Source organism: Purpureocillium takamizusanense, chromosome 1 (assembly GCF_022605165.1).
Source record: "Purpureocillium takamizusanense chromosome 1, complete sequence".
Lineage (NCBI taxonomy): Eukaryota > Fungi > Ascomycota > Sordariomycetes > Hypocreales > Ophiocordycipitaceae > Purpureocillium > Purpureocillium takamizusanense.
In genome coordinates this window covers 2,482,014-2,498,062 of record NC_063068.1, presented here as the reverse complement: position 1 = coordinate 2,498,062, position 16,049 = coordinate 2,482,014, and the positions used below count along the sequence as shown (strand labels likewise).

The window sequence follows — 16,049 nt, the reverse complement described above, 5'->3', positions numbered from 1 at the left end:
CAATCGGAGTCGACCACGGTGACCGCGACCCTGGCATTCAGGCTGGTTGCTGCCGGATCCTTTTGCCGGTCAAGGATGATACGAGCACTTTGAACGGAGTGACCGACTACTGACGCAGTACTTAGTCGAGGGAGAAGCAAACGTGCCTCACGGTGGGTCGATCGTTGGCTCACCTCGATGCCGGCTGTCCGGCTATCTATACAAACCTACCTAGTCGAGAGCAACTCAGGCTCTCACCCGTCAAGGGTGTGCAGCCTTGACTTCTACGGGGCGATCCCTGAACATAAGCACATTCAGCACGACCGCGGTCCGCGATCGACGTGCAGCGCGCATGACATACAGTCCGTTGTTTCGAGAACCGACTTGCGGTGAAGGCATCCCTCCTTGCGTCGTGCATTGCATCGAAAGCTACCTTTTCTTTCCATTCTGTGCCGTGCTCGACGGGGCCTCAAGAGCACCGACATTTAGACTGAGCACTAGAGTACAGTACATGCACCACGGCCAGTCCCCTTCTCCCGAAACGCCAATGCAAAGATCAGTTGCAGCCCATGCCGTCCTCCCCGCCCTGTCGTCCTCCTCTTTACGCCGCATTCCTCATGTGAGGAGGCACCCACTTCCCGGGAGCCCGCGAAGCCGGCAGGGCCTCGGCAGGGGGGACAGGCGACTCCGTCCGGCCATTCTCTCCACGACCCGAATCGCCGCGCTCCATGGGGGCACCGCGCGATCCGAAGTTCCTTGGCGGCGGCGCGGCGCTGTCCTTGTCGGCGGGAGCCCCTCCAGCTGCGATCCTGGCAGCTTCGCGCTCTCGCCAGCTCGGCTTGTTGCCGCCAGCGAGCTGCAGACGAGGAGGACCACCTGCCGAAGGGCGATCGTTCGACTCTGTCCGCTCCATGGGAGGGGCAGTCCGCGACGGCGGCGCAGCAGCACTGCCCGCGGCGCTCCCCGAAGCTTCTCGCTCGCGCCACTTGCCAGAACCGATGACAGGCGGCCTGCGGGCGCCTTCGGGCGTCTCTGTCCGTGTCGGAAGTCCGCCCTTTTCTTTCTCGGCCTTGCGGCGTGCCAGAGCTTCCTCCTCACGACGCTGTTGCAGGGCCGCCTTCTCCAGCATCTCCTGCCGCTCTTTCTCGCGCTGCTCCTTGAGCTTGGCCAGCTCGGCCTTTCTGGCCTCGTCGCGCTGGCGCTGCTCCTCCTTCTCGCGGGCGGCGCGCTCCTCGGCCTCGCGAAGCTGGCGCTCTTTCTCCTCGCGTTCCCGCTTCTCACGCAGCTTGCGATCGCGGTGCTCCTTCTTGCGACCGGCAATTTGCTTCTCCAGCTCGCGCTCCGCATCCTTGCGGCGCTTCTCAAACTCATCGCGCCGGCGCTCGTGCAGGTTGCTCCTGAACTTCTCATAGATAGGGACAAGGCGGCTGAGACGATGCTTGAGCTCAACGCTCTCTTTGTGCTTTTCCTCGGCCTCCTTGAGCGTCTTGGCCGTGACCTTTTCGTAGATTGAGCGGTCCTCCTCAACCTGCTTTGCGTAGTCATCACCCAGCTTCTTCACCTCTTCCTTACGGTAGGCGCGCTCCAGGTGATCCATGCGCTTACCGGTGATGCGCAGCTTCTCGTTGACATCATTCTTCTCACGCTCCAGCTGGGCGAGCTTCATGGCACGGAGTCGGTTGCTGTCCAGGTTGTCCAGGTCGTCCAGGTCGATGTCGAGAGCCTTGTCGCTCATCTTGAGGTCGGCAATCTGCTTCTTAAGCTCCTCCTTGCGAACACGGTCGTGCTCGGCCTTCATGCGCTTAGCCTCGCGCTCCTTCTGCTCGGCCTCCAGACGCCTGTCCTCAGCCTCCTGAAGGGCCTGCTCGCGGAGACGCTTCTGGCGAGCGTTCTCCTTTTCTCGCTTGGCTTGGATCTCGGAGGCCTCTTCTTTACGCTTCTGGATGATTTCCTTGCGAGCAAGAGTCTCGAGGTGCTCCTGCTCCGCGCCAGCCTTGGCGCGAGCAAGTGCCGCATTACGAGCAGCAATGCGCTCCTTATTGAATTCGGGGTCAATGTAGTGACAGGTGGTATACAATGACCTAACAAGGCGCGTGAGCTGCGAGCGGACAATCTCTGAAGGAGTGCTCTGCAGACGCTGGACGGTGCCGGTCTTCGACTCAGAGGAGCCAGCACCAGAGCCGGCGTGGCCGGCCTTGGATGACGAGAAGACGTCGTTGTCGAAGCTCAGAACGCCGGTGGCATGGTCCATCCGGATAGCAAGGTCGCCCTTCTTGTTGCCATTCATGATGAACTTCTCAATGGTGCCACGAGTGACCTGATAAGGCTCGGGGAACTGGGCGAGGGACTCCACGAAGGACAGGTCGACTGTCTCGTAAACTTGAGACAGCTGCTGGAAAAGTCTCGTAAGGATGACTTGCTGCAGAGGAAGGATGTAGCGCTCCATCTCAGCATCGGCGCCGATCTTGGTCAGGATGGGCGAGATCTTCTTGCAGATGGACAGGGGGTGGAAGTCGACCTCAAGAATGTTGAAGAGGTCCCGGATCTCAGGGCGAGCGCGCTGGAGAAGAGACTTGGACAGCGCATCGCGGAAGAGACGAGCACGGGTAGGTGCCTGGGACATGCCCAGAAGATGCGTCAGTCGGGAGTTCTTGTTCTTGCGAGCCTCGTCGAAGTCCACCATGGCGCCACGGGATCGGGTGGTGCTAATGACGGGAATGGCAAGAGCAGACAAGAGAACGAATGAAGCAGCCTTTTGGAGGTCGGCATCAGAGGCGGGCGGGTTGTCCGACTTCTTGCCCTGGCCGCTGGCAACTAGGGCGGATGACTGCCGAAGCAGGGTGTAGTAGCGCGACCAGGCGGCGGCATGGAACAAGTAGTTCTCGCCAACAAGGAAGATGCGGGTGAGCTTCTCGTAGTAGTTGGCCATCATAATGTTCTTGGGCGGGCGCTTGCTAAGGTTCAGCAGGGTGTGAATATCCTCAACGCTGCGGAACGCCTCCTGCCATAGCTCAAGCTCAACCGCGACGTTAAGCTGCTGGAAGCGCGTCTCAAGATGACGCTGCAGAGTATCGGCCTCGCTCAGGTTGATGGCGTGCATCTGCGAAGAATACTTGGCCGCCGTCTGAACATGATTGCGGAGAAGCTCGCAGAGTCTTCGGAACTCGGTCTTGCGGGTATATTTCAGGCAGAAGTCAAAGGCCTGCATGGCTGTGCTCTGGTACAGAATCTCGAGGCGGGCATTGTTGCGGAGGATATCGAGAACTGTGCGGTACGCTTCCCAGAGGAACTTGAGCCAGGGAGTGACGATGGCACGGTCCGTGCGATCACGAGACTGCTCGCCGGAGACGGTGGCGAGGAGGATAGACTCGGGGGTCTCGGTGGCCTCGAGATCGTCGATGTTGGACGTGGCGGCAGTGGCTTCAAGGTTAGACTGCACTTCGTCGGCCTTGGCCTGGGCGGCGGTGACCTTCTCAACGGCCAACTCGATGAACTTCTTCAAGACCAGCTGCTGTCCGTTAGCATGACGGCCTACGTCGCATCGCTGAAAGGAGACAGTACCTCGATGGTTGCGATGTTGGTGTTTTGCGAAATATTCTTGTACTGATAGAGCGCGTCCTTGGCAAGCTTGCCCTTCTTTTGTTCGACGGACAGCTCGACGAGGAGGAGCATCACGGGCTCAAGCGAGGCGATGGGAACATTGCGCGAACGCTTGCTGGTGATGTGCTCGTGAAGCAGGGTCAGGGCCGCGGAGGCCTGGTTGACCCCGATGAGCTCGTGGGCGCGCTTCAGGACATTTTCGGGCTTTTGGTGCGGCGGAGGAGGCTGACGGGAGAACTGGCGTTAGTATCGTAACGACGCGGCGACGACGTGGTAAGGGGAGGGGTAGAAGGGCGATGTTGAGGGTGGCTGATCGACGGAGGAATGTCGTGACGCACCATGCTGGGCAACCTCCTCTGTGGGTTGACTTTGTCGGTGCGAGGAGTTGTCAGGGCTATGCGAAGCCTTCACAAGCCAGAGTGCGATGATGGGGCACTTGCTGGGACTCGTGGTCGTGAAGCGGGCACAAGCAGACAGGAGTGAATTTTTCAATTTCGTGTGTGGACGATATCCGAGCGTTGAGGGGCTAGTGGGACGACGGGCGTCACGTGGTTAGCTGACATAAGCCAGCCAGGCCCTCACGACGGCAGAAGCTCCTGTAATACTTCTTCGTACGCAGTATAGTTCGGAGTATCCTGCGAGCAACCAAGTAATCCATGCCATGCTAAAGATTCTCTCCGAATAAAAAGCTCACGCTTTCCTCTTGGCCAAAGCCCTCGTGTTGCCCTGGCAAGCTTGGTCACATCCATCGTGGCGGCTAAGGCCATGGCTCTCTGCTTGGTCACGTGATACCATGGTGTACGTATACTGTACTTCGTAGCTTGGATCGAGCTCCCCGCTATAGGTTCCTCTGCAGTGCTTCTGGTTGCGTGCCAATAATCGTTCATCCATCATTCCGGCGCGAGGCATCCCTCCCCCGCATCAGTGCCAACGAGCCGCACCGCCCTCTGTCACACGCAGCGATGGCAGATAGTGCGGCAAATCGGTCGCGGTCGCGCTCCCGTTCGCCACCGCGAAAGGTCCCACGAGGTAGCAAGGGCTTCAGGTGGAAGGACAGCTCAAAGCCGCGGGATGATGGGCCCTCGCGGCACGACTCCGGCCGACGTCGAGACTATCGAGATCGCTCGCCTAACCGAGATCGAGAGCGGAACCAGGACGGTGAGAGGGCGCGGGATCGCGACCGCAACCGCGAGACGGCACGGAGTCGAGACGAGGCAGGCAGAGACCGAGAACGCTTGCGTTCCCCGCCAAGACGAGGCGATGGGGGGACCAAGGACAAGGATGGGGATAAGAGCAAGAGGGAAAGGAAGGACAAGAAGGACAAAAAGTCCGGCGCGGCTCCGATTGCGCCAGGCCAGGAAATGATCATCGTTCACGTCAACGACCGACTGGGATCAAAGACTGCGATTCCATGTCTGCCATCCGACACTATTGGCCAGTTCAAGCTCATGGTGGCAGCTCGCATCGGTCGAGAGGCGAACCAAATCATGCTGCGCCGACAAGGCGAACGCCCGTTCAAGGATATACTCACGCTGGACGACTACGGTATCTCGAACGGGGTTCAGCTAGACCTCGAAGTCGACACAGGAGACTGAACCGGAGGGAAGCCACCCACAGCAGACAAATTTTATATACAAAAAGTGATGACTTTGATATCTTGGTGAGTATACAGTCTGGCCTGCGACCTGGATGCTTTCTGACAAAATGACGTGAAGTCCAATAATCGCAGACGAAAAAGGCCAGGCGTAGGCTTGTGGTCAAGGCTCCAAGATGATGTGTCGCCGGATATCATGGCGCTCAAGCATCCCTGTAACAAGATGAGGCCAAAGTATTTGTCGGAACAGGACTCGTTGTCGCGATGGGCATGCTTGGGAGATCTGAGACCTCGAAGCACACAAGGTGGGTGGGCTGAGCGGCGACAGCCGACACGTACGAAGTACGTTAGCTACTTCATACGTATTGTAGGCTGGACATGAGGCAAGTGATTATGTTGCGCTTGCGTTGCAATGAATCTGTGGACGCAGGCAGGCTCGCTATGGGGTACAATCCGAACTGATGAGCTGAACTGGGTACGATAGATAGCCCTCGTACGTACCTTGGTAGGTATTTGCACGAGCAGACGGCGCATAGGTAGCTCCCAGCACAACTGCGCCTCTGGGGCAAAAATAACAGGTGTGACATCGCGGGGTGCCTCACCTATGGCAGCGGGCCTAATCACAGTTGGTATGATGCGTCAAGGTACCCATTGAAGCACAAGTAAACATGAGAGACGCCCCGATAGGTACGGCGTAGATAGTGCGTGCCTGTAGAGCACTCGTGTTTGCATTCAGTGATGTGAATATCATTCTGCTTCCTGTTTCATGTACCGCAGCTTCTCAAGCGAGTCGTACTAGATGTGCGGACCACCGGGACAAATACGTATACTGTAGGCTAGGCTATTGCCGTTGGGACAGGTAGATGAGTGGCCACGCACGAAGCAGCTGGTATTATATGATCACGAGGAAGATCTCGTTCGATGCTGGGCGTAAGCATGTCCACTTCTAGACGCCGATGCAGCGCGTGGGTGGCACAACATCATCACCTGGGCAGGCAACACGCCCGCCCCAATTTCCAGAGCAGCGGGGGACACCCACTCTCACGGGGCACTGGCTGGGCGGCGGGATTGCGGGGCGGCGCTCCTTTCAGCATCACCTGGGTACTAATAAGGTAGTAAGTACTAAGGTGGGCACAGTTAGTACGTAGCAGGCTCGCGGGCGCTGCGTCAGGGTTTGATGATGCCACGGTCGGCGACGGGGCAGTCCACGGTTGGCACCTCGGGCGGGTTTCTTGGCCATCAAGATACTAACTTTACTCGTGGCTGAGGTGGCTGTTGTTCGTTGGGCGTTGATGACAGCCAGGAGTTCCCGTTTGACCGACCGCCTTCCCGCGCAAATATCCAGACGCAGAGGGCTGAGTCAGCCCGGCAAACGGCGCATGGCCCGACCTGCAGATCGCAGGCAGGCAAGCGACGCTCGAAAAGAGCCAATAAGCCGTCTCGTCCTGTACCTAAGGTAGGTGTCAAGCCAGAGCGCAGCAGAGTCTCTCTGATTGCTGTTGTCGCATGTGCTTTGGAACTTGATGCCAATGGAGGCAAGCAAGCAAGCAAGCAAGCAAGCCCCAGGATTCCCGGGGTGGGCGACCCAGCACCACCACTAGAAAAAGGTACGTACCTAGACCTTCCATCTGCCCATCACCGCCCGACCAGGGCGCGCTCGCCCCCCCAAGAGCGCCTGGTCCCTCCCGCCCAGCACTTTCCCCATCCATCCTTTGCGGTCAAATCTGGCTGACAGCTTTAGCCGAGCCTAGCCAACCACACGCCTCCGCTCGCTGCCAATTCCTCCACGTCCCGCCGCCTCATTTCCTTCTCTCACCCACGTCCCCTTTGTCGCGCTCTGTGCAAAGCAGCTGCAACTACACTACGGCACCGATTTCACCACGGCCAGAGGCGTCCGGTAAGTTCGATTGCGTTCATTCCATCATCGTTTTCCATGGCCGCATCCGTGCGGCCCGAGGTCCATGTCGCGCTGTGACCGCCCGCCGCCGCAGCCCGCGAGGCAAAAGGGGGAGGGGACGACGCGGGCGGACGACGCAGCCAATTGAGCGCACAAGAGCGGAATAGGAGAGCGAACCAATGAGCCCGTCGCCAGATCACGCACGAGCGTGCAACTCTTGCCCAACGACAATTCCGGCGTCGCATGCCCGTCCGTGCCGACCCCGTCGACGGGCATTACATCCTCTCCGCCACCTCATCGCAGTCGCTGCTGGCCCAGCCGCCACGTCCCCGCTGCTTCCGCTGCTGCCTCGATCAAACCATGCAGCTTTGCTAACTTCTGCCGACGCCCACAGCTTTCCGTCGCGACTTTTACGAGCACTCAATCGGCACTGCTTCAGTCTGCTCTGCCGACGACACCTCATCGTGGTGTTCGGGCAGCCATCGCCACCGCTCCCTTCCTCTCGCTCCGCTCCCAACGTCGCAATCTCCCATCGCCCAGCATGCCGCAGTACACGTCGCGTGACGTTGGCGACCCGTCGCAGATCAAGAAGAATAAGCAGTCAATGGCCGACCTGAAGCTGCGGCGGTTGACGGAGCTCAACAATCGTCTTCGCGAGGACCTCGAACGCGAACGCATTCCCGTCAGCACTGCGGCCAAGAGGTATGGCCCAATTCTTCTGTGGCAGACCCTGCCAGCCCCTCGAACACAGCTGACAGATGTGGCTCTGCAGCATCATTGCCTACTGCAACGGCACGAGGGACTACATGGTTCCATCCGTCTGGGGCGCCGTACCCAAGGGCGAGGATCCATATGCCCCTCAACAATCGGGCGGTTGCTGTGTGGTCATGTAAAGCAGTAGTCTGAAGTGGTGGTGAACACGAACAGCAACCACGATGAAAACCCTCAACGAGAGTTATGATGGATTTCTCGCCAGCGATCGGGACGAAGAGGGCGCCGGTCGTTTTGGTGCTTTGGCTCGCGCCACCCAGCGCGTAGCATTTCAAAAGGCCCTTATTATGGGCAGCATTTAAATCGACATGGCACTGGAGGCATGACCTGGCACTGAACCCCGTCTGGACGAGGCGCGAGAAGATACCCCCGAATCGGCGCCTCTTGATTGCCAGGGATGGGATGGGATAGCAGGTCTACTGAAGAGCAGCAAACGGGCGGCGTTTGCCGCAAATTCCTGACCTGTGTCCCCGGCCAACTCTCGGATCTCTCGCCCGTCCTTCGCCTTGGCCTGGGGAGCGAGTGGGAAGATGAGGCGACCCGAGAGGAGACCAACGGCTGAACGGGAAAAGTTATGCAGGAGAGCCCGCTATTCAGCATGTATTAATTCCCTTTTCTCACCGTCTTCTATGTTGTCTTTTTTTTCTTTGCAGCTCTCTTGCTTGGTATGCTGTGCCTTTTCTATTTTACCTCGAGATGGTCATGTACCAGTGTAGTCGTTTGGTGCAGCGTGGGCATTTGGTATCGCAGCGAGGATGATGAATAGGGTAATATCATGCATGCTCAGATCAACTGCCGCGGCTCGCTGGGTGAGTGATGAGACTTTCAACTGACGATGAGTGTTGCGTCGGCGCTGGCTTCCCACGGTCGGGGGGGGGGGGGGCACCTCGATGACGCCCCATGAGACTGGTGTGGCTGACGCCAAGGCCTTTGAGCGGCCTTTGAGCGGCCTTTGAGCGACTGTCGGGCTATGCGTGCTTTGTACATGCGTACGAAGTATGTCAATATATGCTTGTCGTAGGCAGGCAGTCGAACCACGCATGCAAGGCTTCGCGAGTGTCGTTCCTCGGCTGCTTGAGTTTCGTCCCGCGGCGGGTGTGGGTGATGGCATAAGAGTAAAGTGAGAGGGCATGAGATCTGCCATAGCGGCAGGCGACGACCCCATGAAAATGGTTCCCGTCTTTCATTGTCGGCCTCCTTGTAGGGCGAATGTTGCTCGTCGTCTTGTCGTAGTAGTGAAGTGACACTAGAATAAGTGGATCGAGTACCTGGCAAGCAAGCCTGCACCTAATAAATGAACGCCGTGTGCGTAGGTGTGGGCAGTAACGTTGGTATTAGCTCTCTCTCTCTGTCTCATTGACTGTCTGTCTGTCACCAACCGCCACTACCCATCCTCCCCCACCGACCTCGCATTCCCACGCGCACAACGTCACGCAAGCTTATTTGGCGCATCAGGCACTGTACAAGCATTCGACAAAGAGACACACGCACAAAGAGAACGAGTCAGTGAAAGGAAACACGATACGGCCCCGAGACTGGGTGACGCCATCAACCAACCATCTACGTAGAGAAAGAGAGAGCCAAAACAAAACAAAAAACCAAGAGAAAAGAAGGAAGAAAGCCTGCCTCTACTCACACGTCGCAGATAGCGCAGGGCGAGGCACAGGATATAACCAACGACGACCATGGCGAATGTCGGCAGCGTTTCCGACGACATCGCCGCCGCCGCCGCCGCCGCCGCCGCCGCCGCCGCCGCTGCTGTGGGCGCGGCAGAGCGGCAGCAACCGCAACGGCAGCAGCAGCAGAAGCAGGACGAGACAAGGACGACGACAATGACGAGCTCCCCTCCGCCGTCCCCGTCGGCGATCCCGCTGCTACTACCGCGGGTGACGATTCAGTTCTGCACGCAGTGCAAATGGATGCTTCGCGCCGCCTACGTGAGCATTCTCCCCCCCCCCCTGCTCCTCCTCCTCTTCTTCCCACCTGCGACAGAGACGACGACGACGCCGTCCACCAAGCGGACGAGTGTGTGGGGATAAAAGTCTTACCCATCTTTTCCGCTAATATGTGCCATTCACACATAATAACAGTACGCCCAAGAGCTACTCTCCACGTTTGGCCTATCCCTAGGCGAAGTCGCCCTGCAGCCCTCCACGGGCGGCACCTTTGTCGTCACCATCGTCCACCAACAACAAAGCGGCAGCGCCGTGGCCGGCGACGAGGACCATGCCGCTGTCACCAACACCAACATCACCAGCACTACTGCCACTACTACCACTGCCGGTACCTTCCCCGGCGGCAGCGACGGCGCCGCCGCCATGAGCACCGTCCTCTGGGACCGCAAGGTCGACGGCGGCTTCCCCGAGACAAAGGAGCTCAAGCGCCGCGTGCGGGACGTCATCGAGCCCGGGAGGGACCTCGGGCACGTGGACCGGCACCACGGCCCACCCACGGCGGCGGCTACGGCTACGACTGAGACTGGGACTGAGACTGGGACTAGGGATGGGACGCAGGTCGGAACTGGCACGATGCCGGTCGCGGCATCTGCGCAAAAGTGCGAGGACTGCGCGCCGTAAAGAGGCGAGACTAGGCTGGCCGAGTCGCACGGCGTATCCCCCACCTTTGCAATATAGCCCAGGGGCGAATAGTCCGGCAAAGTTTTCGACAGTGCGTGCGACTGCTTCATGGATGCTGCGGAGCGGACTCCACCATCTGCTATTACAAACTGCTCGCAACCCCGGTATATGGCGGACCAGCGCATAAACATTGTCACTCAGGCGGCCTTTTCACCTACCCCTTCGAGCTGCAGTTATGGCATGCTTGGTGATGAATGTCTGAATTTTTATCTGTGAGCTAAGAAACAGCCGTTTGTCGTGATCAAGTTCGCATATGAGCATTAGAGACGACCTGAGCCCATCATCCCGCCGACAAAGAGGCACACGCTATATCGAGACAACAGTGACGCGCCCCGACACCGCATGCACGTGCCCCCCCTCGGAGGCACAACCGACCCAACCTGGGATGCTCGCTGCCGGACCTGGTCCCGGTAACGGCGCGAGGCGAGCGCAGAGAGTACAGAGACACGAAGAGCGTCGTAGAGAGTGAGAGTGTGTGTGTGTGAGAGAGAGACAAAAGTTGATACCCAGCGACGACGGCGGGACGCCCCCCGTCGCATGGCGTGGTGGTCGTCCGGCAGAATTGGAGGGTGGTGTGCTGGGCGCTTTATCGCCTTCCGAACCTAGAGACACAATCAGGTTCGCATGACGCTTTCTTCAATTCTTGGACTTGACTTTGGGAGTGGCTGGTTTGCTTCCACCCCCAAGACCACCGTAGACGTACTTTTGCTTCTTCTCGGCCGGCTTGAGGATCTGCCATCATCATTGTTAGCCGTCATCCTCGGCGACAAGGGCCCTGAATAACAAACCTGGAACGAGCACAGGAGGCTCTCGTCGACGCTCATCATGGCACCGGCATTGTCAAACTCTCCGCAGTAGTTGGGCGCGCTGAAGAGGGTCACCAGCTGGCGTTTGGAGAAGAACTCGTATCCGTCTTCGACGACCTGGTGGGCACGGCAGATGAGGTCCATGTCGTGCTTTTGCAGGAATCGAGAGACAACGTCGGGACCAAAGGTGAAGGAGACACCGCGGTCGTTTTCGCTCCATCCCGTGATGTCCTTGTCGGGGTCGGACCAGAGCAAGTCGCACAGCAGACCGCAATCGGGGATCTAGATTCGCGTCAGCACAAACGTCTTCCGTTGGTCTGGCGGCTCTCGAAGCGGAGCTACTCACATCCGTCGGCCGCATGACGCGGCGGATCTGCTCCATGGAGTTGAGATCTGGGCTCAGACCGCCGTGCATGGTGAAGATCTTCTCGTCGATGATAGCGGCGATGGGAAGGCAGTTGAAGCAGTCGGTGAATGTCTTCCAGAGCTTGATGTTGTAGCGGCGCTTGCACTCGTCGTAGAAGCCATAGATGCGGTTGATGGAAGCGCACTCATGGTTGCCCCGCAGGATGAAGAAGTTCTCCGGGTACTTGATCTTGTAGGCGAGCAGGAGACAAATCGTCTCAAGCGACTGCTTGCCACGGTCAACGTAGTCGCCGAGGAAGAGGTAGTTGGCTTCGGGAGGGAAGCCGCCGTACTCGAAGAGGCGCAGCAGGTCGTAGTATTGGCCGTGAATGTCGCCGCAAATCTGCACGTCCAAAGCAGTCAGTGGCGGACAAGATGAGACAACAAGTGCAGCGCGGACATCGGCGACGGCGCGCGCCGAGGTTGGCAACGTACCTTGATGGGGGCCTCGAGCTCGAGGAGAATGGGCTGAGAGATGAAGATCTCGCGGGCCTTGGTGCAAAGGTATCGAATCTCGGTCTCGAGCAGCTGGACCTGCTTGCCGGGGCGGCTGCCCCGGACCTCGAGTAGCCTGTCGATTATAGAATCGAGGTCGACCTCGTGTTGGTCTGCCATGGTATTGATCTCCCCCGGAGAGGGATGGCTCGCGGGAACCGGAGAGATGGGGGGCGACGGCTGCGCGTGCGAGGGGACGTGGCAGCGAGAGGCACACCGATGCGCGAAACGAGGCGGCTGCGGGGGACTCGTGCGATCTCAGAGCTAGTTTCAGATGCGCTGATTCGATGCACTTCGGAAGGCCTGGGGAATGCGGCGAGGTTAGACCGGCCCCAATATAAGACACAAAAATAGCAGAGGAAAAAAATAAATTTGTACGAGGGATGGAGGCGAAAATAATGAGAAGGGGGGGAGGGAGAACACGGCCTGGTGCTTGTCGAGTCTTTTCGTGATGTGCGGCGGGGAGAAGCAGCCAGGCAAAGATTTGTCGTCCGGTCGAGCAGACTAGCTTGCGGGCGCCAGGGCGGCGGCGGCTGGTTCCCTCTGCGCTGCTGACCGACCGAGCTGGCGGAGATGGGGGGCCTCGCTGCTACGAGGCGGGGATGGAGGGAGGGACGGAGGCAGGGGAGGCCACGCAGGAGCGGAGGGGAGAAAAAAAAAGGCGGCTACCCTGCAGTGGAGGCGGCCGAGGTGGAGGAGGTGAAAGGATGGTGAGGAGCGGCAGCAGCAGGACGGGAGGAGCAGGCAGAAAAACCGGAGCCTAGACTTACCACGAAGCGATCACAGCTCTGGAAAGGCGGCTGCGGGGACAGCTGACGGTGCGAGCGCGAAAAACGAGCGGCTATATCGGCTGTGCAGGACGACGGGGCCAGAGCTGCTGATGACTGCGGTGCGCGTTGTCGCGATGATGGAACACAGTCGCCGTGGGAAAGGGCCCTGGTTCGTCGTCGTTGCTGCCTCCGAGGGCGGTGCGCAGCTGCGGATAGCTTCAGGAGGGGGCCACCTGAGCGTCGCTTGTGAGCGTCTGGGACGGCAGTTATCGTCGGGTGGGCGGATGGCCTCGGTCGCGTCGGGAGGGTGACGAGACAAGGGTGTCCGGGTCGCTGGTGGACACTTGTTCGTCGGGGACTCGAGGTCGTCGTTTGTGGATAAGAGGAGGAGGAGTCGTCGACGGAGCTCGAGGGAACGAACTCGTTTGATGGACGGTTTCTTCGTTTTTTTTTTCCTTGCCCACGCCGCGAGGGGGGAGGGAACCGGCGGACGGCGCGGATGTTTTTGTGTTGGGGTGGCGCCTTTGGAGTGGATAAAACCAGTGCCCAAGGCCGTTCAGTCGGGGTTGCAAAGAAAGCTAATCTGGTCGCGGGTCGTCTGTGTGAGAGACGCGTGAGGAAGACGGCTGAAGAGGTTCAGTCGAGCGGGCAAAGGGTCTGCTCTGCGAGTCTCGAGCCGTTGGTCGTCGTTGGATGGTTGTCGTGGGTTGAGTTTTTTCGCGGTCTCGCTCAGGAGATGGAAGGGAGAAGAGGGCGGCCGGCTGGCGGGTAGTGGTGGCGTGCCAGGGCAGTGCACCTATAGGCGAGGCTAGCACAAAGATACGCTGAGAAGGGGGGGGAGGGAAGCGGGGAGGCCGCCTTTGAGCTCGGGTGGCTCCAGCTTCCAGTCGTCTCGCCCCTAGACTCGACCTGTTGCAAGCCGCCCCCCCCCCAAGGCGGGCAGCCGGTTGCTGGTGCAGCGGCACAGTGGAGGGAACGGGGCGGGGGAGGAGAGCCCTGGAGCCCTGGAGCCAACGGCGGATGGGTGCCCCGCCTCACTTGCAGCACAGCTCCAGGCTGCTGTCGGGCGATGGACCGACGGGACCTCATGCATATACTGTAGGTACCTACTAACCTAGTGGAAGCCACTCCTACCGAAAGGGTCTGCTTCTAGAGGTTGGTAGCGAAACGAGCGAGGGCAACATGATTACCTACCAAGCAGTATCAAGAACTCCCATACGATGACAACTACTATACCTTATGTACCTTCTAGTAATGCATCGGCCGCCTAGCACTTCAAGCTCTCCACAGCAAGCAGTTTTGAGGCGTGCCCGCAACACCACCACCACAACGACCACCACCATCGATCACCACCACGGGCAGGACCACCACGGCCGAAGTGCACCCGCAAAGAGAAGAGGAAAAAAAATAAATAAAGAAGCATGAGCCGACGACTGTCGACACGGTAGACGCGGAAGAGAGCTTTCGAACCTCCACTCCGCGAAGTAGCCTGCAAGACTCTCTCTTCCCCCTCCACTCCCTCGCTCCATCTAGCATACGTCCCTCCCATCCCGTCGCGGCAACATGCGCCTCCTCCTCCTCCTCCCCTCCACCAATCCATGCCCGACCGCACATTTCGCAAGCGTCGGCCGGCACCTCGAACCTCGAATCTCGAACCTCGTGTCCCGTCGTCCGGGTTCCAGGATGCGGTGCCATGCGGCGCGATGCGGTGTGGTGCCATGCGGTGCCCATGCGACGCGATGCGATGCGATGCGATGCGATGCATTGGGGCCACACGCCCATACGACACCACACCACACCACACCACACCACACCACGCACCACCACCTACGTGCCTGCCTAGGCGGTGGGCTCTCTCTCTCTCTCATAAAGTATCTAGTAGTAGCAGTTTGCTCTGCTCTCGCTCTTTCGCGTTCTCTCCACACGCTCCCATCATGGGGCGGAACGGAATGGACAGGCGCCCTTTTGTGCGACGCGTCCGGGCCCCGATTCGTCGTCACTCTGCCGCAAGGCGCCGCCGCGGCGCTGGCTGCAACAGCACCACGGCGCTTCTTTCCAAACGTACAGTATACCTGCGAGCCTACCTCGCTACAGACGGACGGACGTACGAGCCTGGTCTGCCGCCTTGTGCGCCGCTGCATTTCGGTCCCCTCCCCGCCCTAGGTCCCCTTCCTAAGGTTTCTCCTCCCACTCCCTCCCCTCCAAGCTCAGCCTCATCCCTCCATCCAGACACCACCCAGTCATACTGTACTGTCCAGTCCAGTCCAATCGAGGCCCCACGCCGCGGCGTCTTGCCTTTTCCATTTTCTTTTCTCACTCGACTTTCCCTTCGCGCTTTCGTAGCGCCGTACGTACCTGGAGCGGTCGGCTTTCGCGCCGAGTCCACCCCTGGTCCGGCCGTGGCATCCCCCCCCCTTTTCTCTCTCTATCCTCCTTTCTCCCCTCTCCTTTCGCGCCGACCGGCGGGCCCCTCGGCGACGCACTTTGCATTCAACAAACAGTACCCCATCTCGATCTACTGATTGCCGAGAGAAGCAGAGAGCGGATACTAGAGAGGCGCGCCACGGATGGATGTGGTCCGACATGAGTGTGTGTGTGTGTGTTATACTTTGCCACCAGAGTCATCGTGGCCTCAAGGAGACGCAACTCGTGCTCTATTGCTGAGCTTGTAGCTGAAACCGCCCGCCCCTCACACATACCATAGTAGGCATTTCGTAGGCTCGATCAACATCTCGCTCCGATCTGCGATATGCGTGGGGATCCAACAGCTGGCTGCATCGGCGACGGGCCGTCCTGCTCGTCGTCGGCGAACCGGCGCTTGCGTCTCCGCTTCAACAACTACACGTCAGACTGACAGAACTGATGCAGGGGACAGACAGCCCAGAGCTAGTAGTCGTCTGCCGGGCCCTGACTGAAGTCAGGGTCCAAGCAGAGGTGAGGCACTAGTTGGCAAGGACAAACAGTACGTTTTGAGTACTGTTTCCCCTTGCTGCATATAACCCCCCCTCCCCAGTCGCCGCCATCGACAGGCTCTTTCGCGGATGTCATCGCCTGTCCATGCCGATGATTTGACGTCGGCGATGATGATGATGACGA

At 59.2% G+C, this 16,049-nt stretch overlaps 5 protein-coding genes across 5 annotated transcripts; 3 read left to right on the top strand and 2 right to left on the bottom strand.

Moving 5' to 3' along the window:
- Positions 1-341: 341 nt before the first annotated feature.
- Positions 342-4,055, bottom strand: TIF32 (eukaryotic translation initiation factor 3 subunit A). The gene is made up of 3 exons (XM_047981656.1): positions 3,918-4,055; positions 3,541-3,804; positions 342-3,487 (listed from the first exon to the last, which is right to left on the bottom strand). The coding sequence occupies exons 1-3, from the start codon at positions 3,918-3,920 to the stop codon at positions 581-583; spliced, it is 3,174 nt and encodes a 1,057-aa protein (XP_047837616.1). The 5' UTR covers positions 3,921-4,055; the 3' UTR covers positions 342-580.
- A 389-nt stretch (positions 4,056-4,444) lies between these two features.
- JDV02_000799 (uncharacterized protein) lies at positions 4,445-6,053 on the top strand. The gene is made up of 2 exons (XM_047981655.1): positions 4,445-5,239; positions 5,295-6,053. Exon 1 carries the CDS (start codon positions 4,542-4,544, stop codon positions 5,172-5,174), a length of 633 nt encoding a protein of 210 aa, XP_047837615.1. The 5' UTR covers positions 4,445-4,541; the 3' UTR covers positions 5,175-5,239; positions 5,295-6,053.
- A 720-nt stretch (positions 6,054-6,773) lies between these two features.
- Positions 6,774-9,125, top strand: GNG1 (Guanine nucleotide-binding protein subunit gamma). The gene is made up of 4 exons (XM_047981654.1): positions 6,774-6,780; positions 6,915-7,070; positions 7,465-7,772; positions 7,843-9,125. Exons 3-4 carry the CDS (start codon positions 7,612-7,614, stop codon positions 7,961-7,963), a joined length of 282 nt encoding a protein of 93 aa, XP_047837614.1. The 5' UTR covers positions 6,774-6,780; positions 6,915-7,070; positions 7,465-7,611; the 3' UTR covers positions 7,964-9,125.
- Positions 9,126-9,196: 71 nt separating this feature from the next.
- JDV02_000797 (uncharacterized protein) lies at positions 9,197-10,706 on the top strand. The gene is made up of 2 exons (XM_047981653.1): positions 9,197-9,778; positions 9,932-10,706. Exons 1-2 carry the CDS (start codon positions 9,527-9,529, stop codon positions 10,415-10,417), a joined length of 738 nt encoding a protein of 245 aa, XP_047837613.1. The 5' UTR covers positions 9,197-9,526; the 3' UTR covers positions 10,418-10,706.
- Positions 10,699-13,708, bottom strand: GLC7 (Protein-serine/threonine phosphatase). The gene is made up of 6 exons (XM_047981652.1): positions 12,954-13,708; positions 12,124-12,486; positions 11,630-12,031; positions 11,266-11,565; positions 11,181-11,209; positions 10,699-11,079 (listed from the first exon to the last, which is right to left on the bottom strand). The coding sequence occupies exons 2-6, from the start codon at positions 12,301-12,303 to the stop codon at positions 11,064-11,066; spliced, it is 927 nt and encodes a 308-aa protein (XP_047837612.1). The 5' UTR covers positions 12,304-12,486; positions 12,954-13,708; the 3' UTR covers positions 10,699-11,063.
- Between the last annotated feature and the right edge of the window lie 2,341 nt (positions 13,709-16,049).

Coding starts and splice junctions, on each gene's coding strand:
- TIF32 (XM_047981656.1), bottom strand. Junction 3,488..3,540: donor CCAACATCGCAACCATCGAG/GTACTGTCTCCT, acceptor AACGGACAGCAG/CTGGTCTTGAAGAAGTTCAT.
- GLC7 (XM_047981652.1), bottom strand. CDS start 12,303: ATGGCAGACCAACACGAGGTCGACCTCGATTCTATAATCGACAGGCTA. Junction 12,032..12,123: donor AGCTCGAGGCCCCCATCAAG/GTACGTTGCCAA, acceptor TTGGACGTGCAG/ATTTGCGGCGACATTCACGG. Junction 11,210..11,265: donor GCCTCCTGTGCTCGTTCCAG/GTTTGTTATTCA, acceptor TGATGATGGCAG/ATCCTCAAGCCGGCCGAGAA.
- JDV02_000799 (XM_047981655.1), top strand. CDS start 4,542: ATGGCAGATAGTGCGGCAAATCGGTCGCGGTCGCGCTCCCGTTCGCCA.
- JDV02_000797 (XM_047981653.1), top strand. CDS start 9,527: ATGGCGAATGTCGGCAGCGTTTCCGACGACATCGCCGCCGCCGCCGCC. Junction 9,779..9,931: donor GGATGCTTCGCGCCGCCTAC/GTGAGCATTCTC, acceptor ACATAATAACAG/TACGCCCAAGAGCTACTCTC.
- GNG1 (XM_047981654.1), top strand. CDS start 7,612: ATGCCGCAGTACACGTCGCGTGACGTTGGCGACCCGTCGCAGATCAAG. Junction 7,773..7,842: donor GTCAGCACTGCGGCCAAGAG/GTATGGCCCAAT, acceptor GTGGCTCTGCAG/CATCATTGCCTACTGCAACG.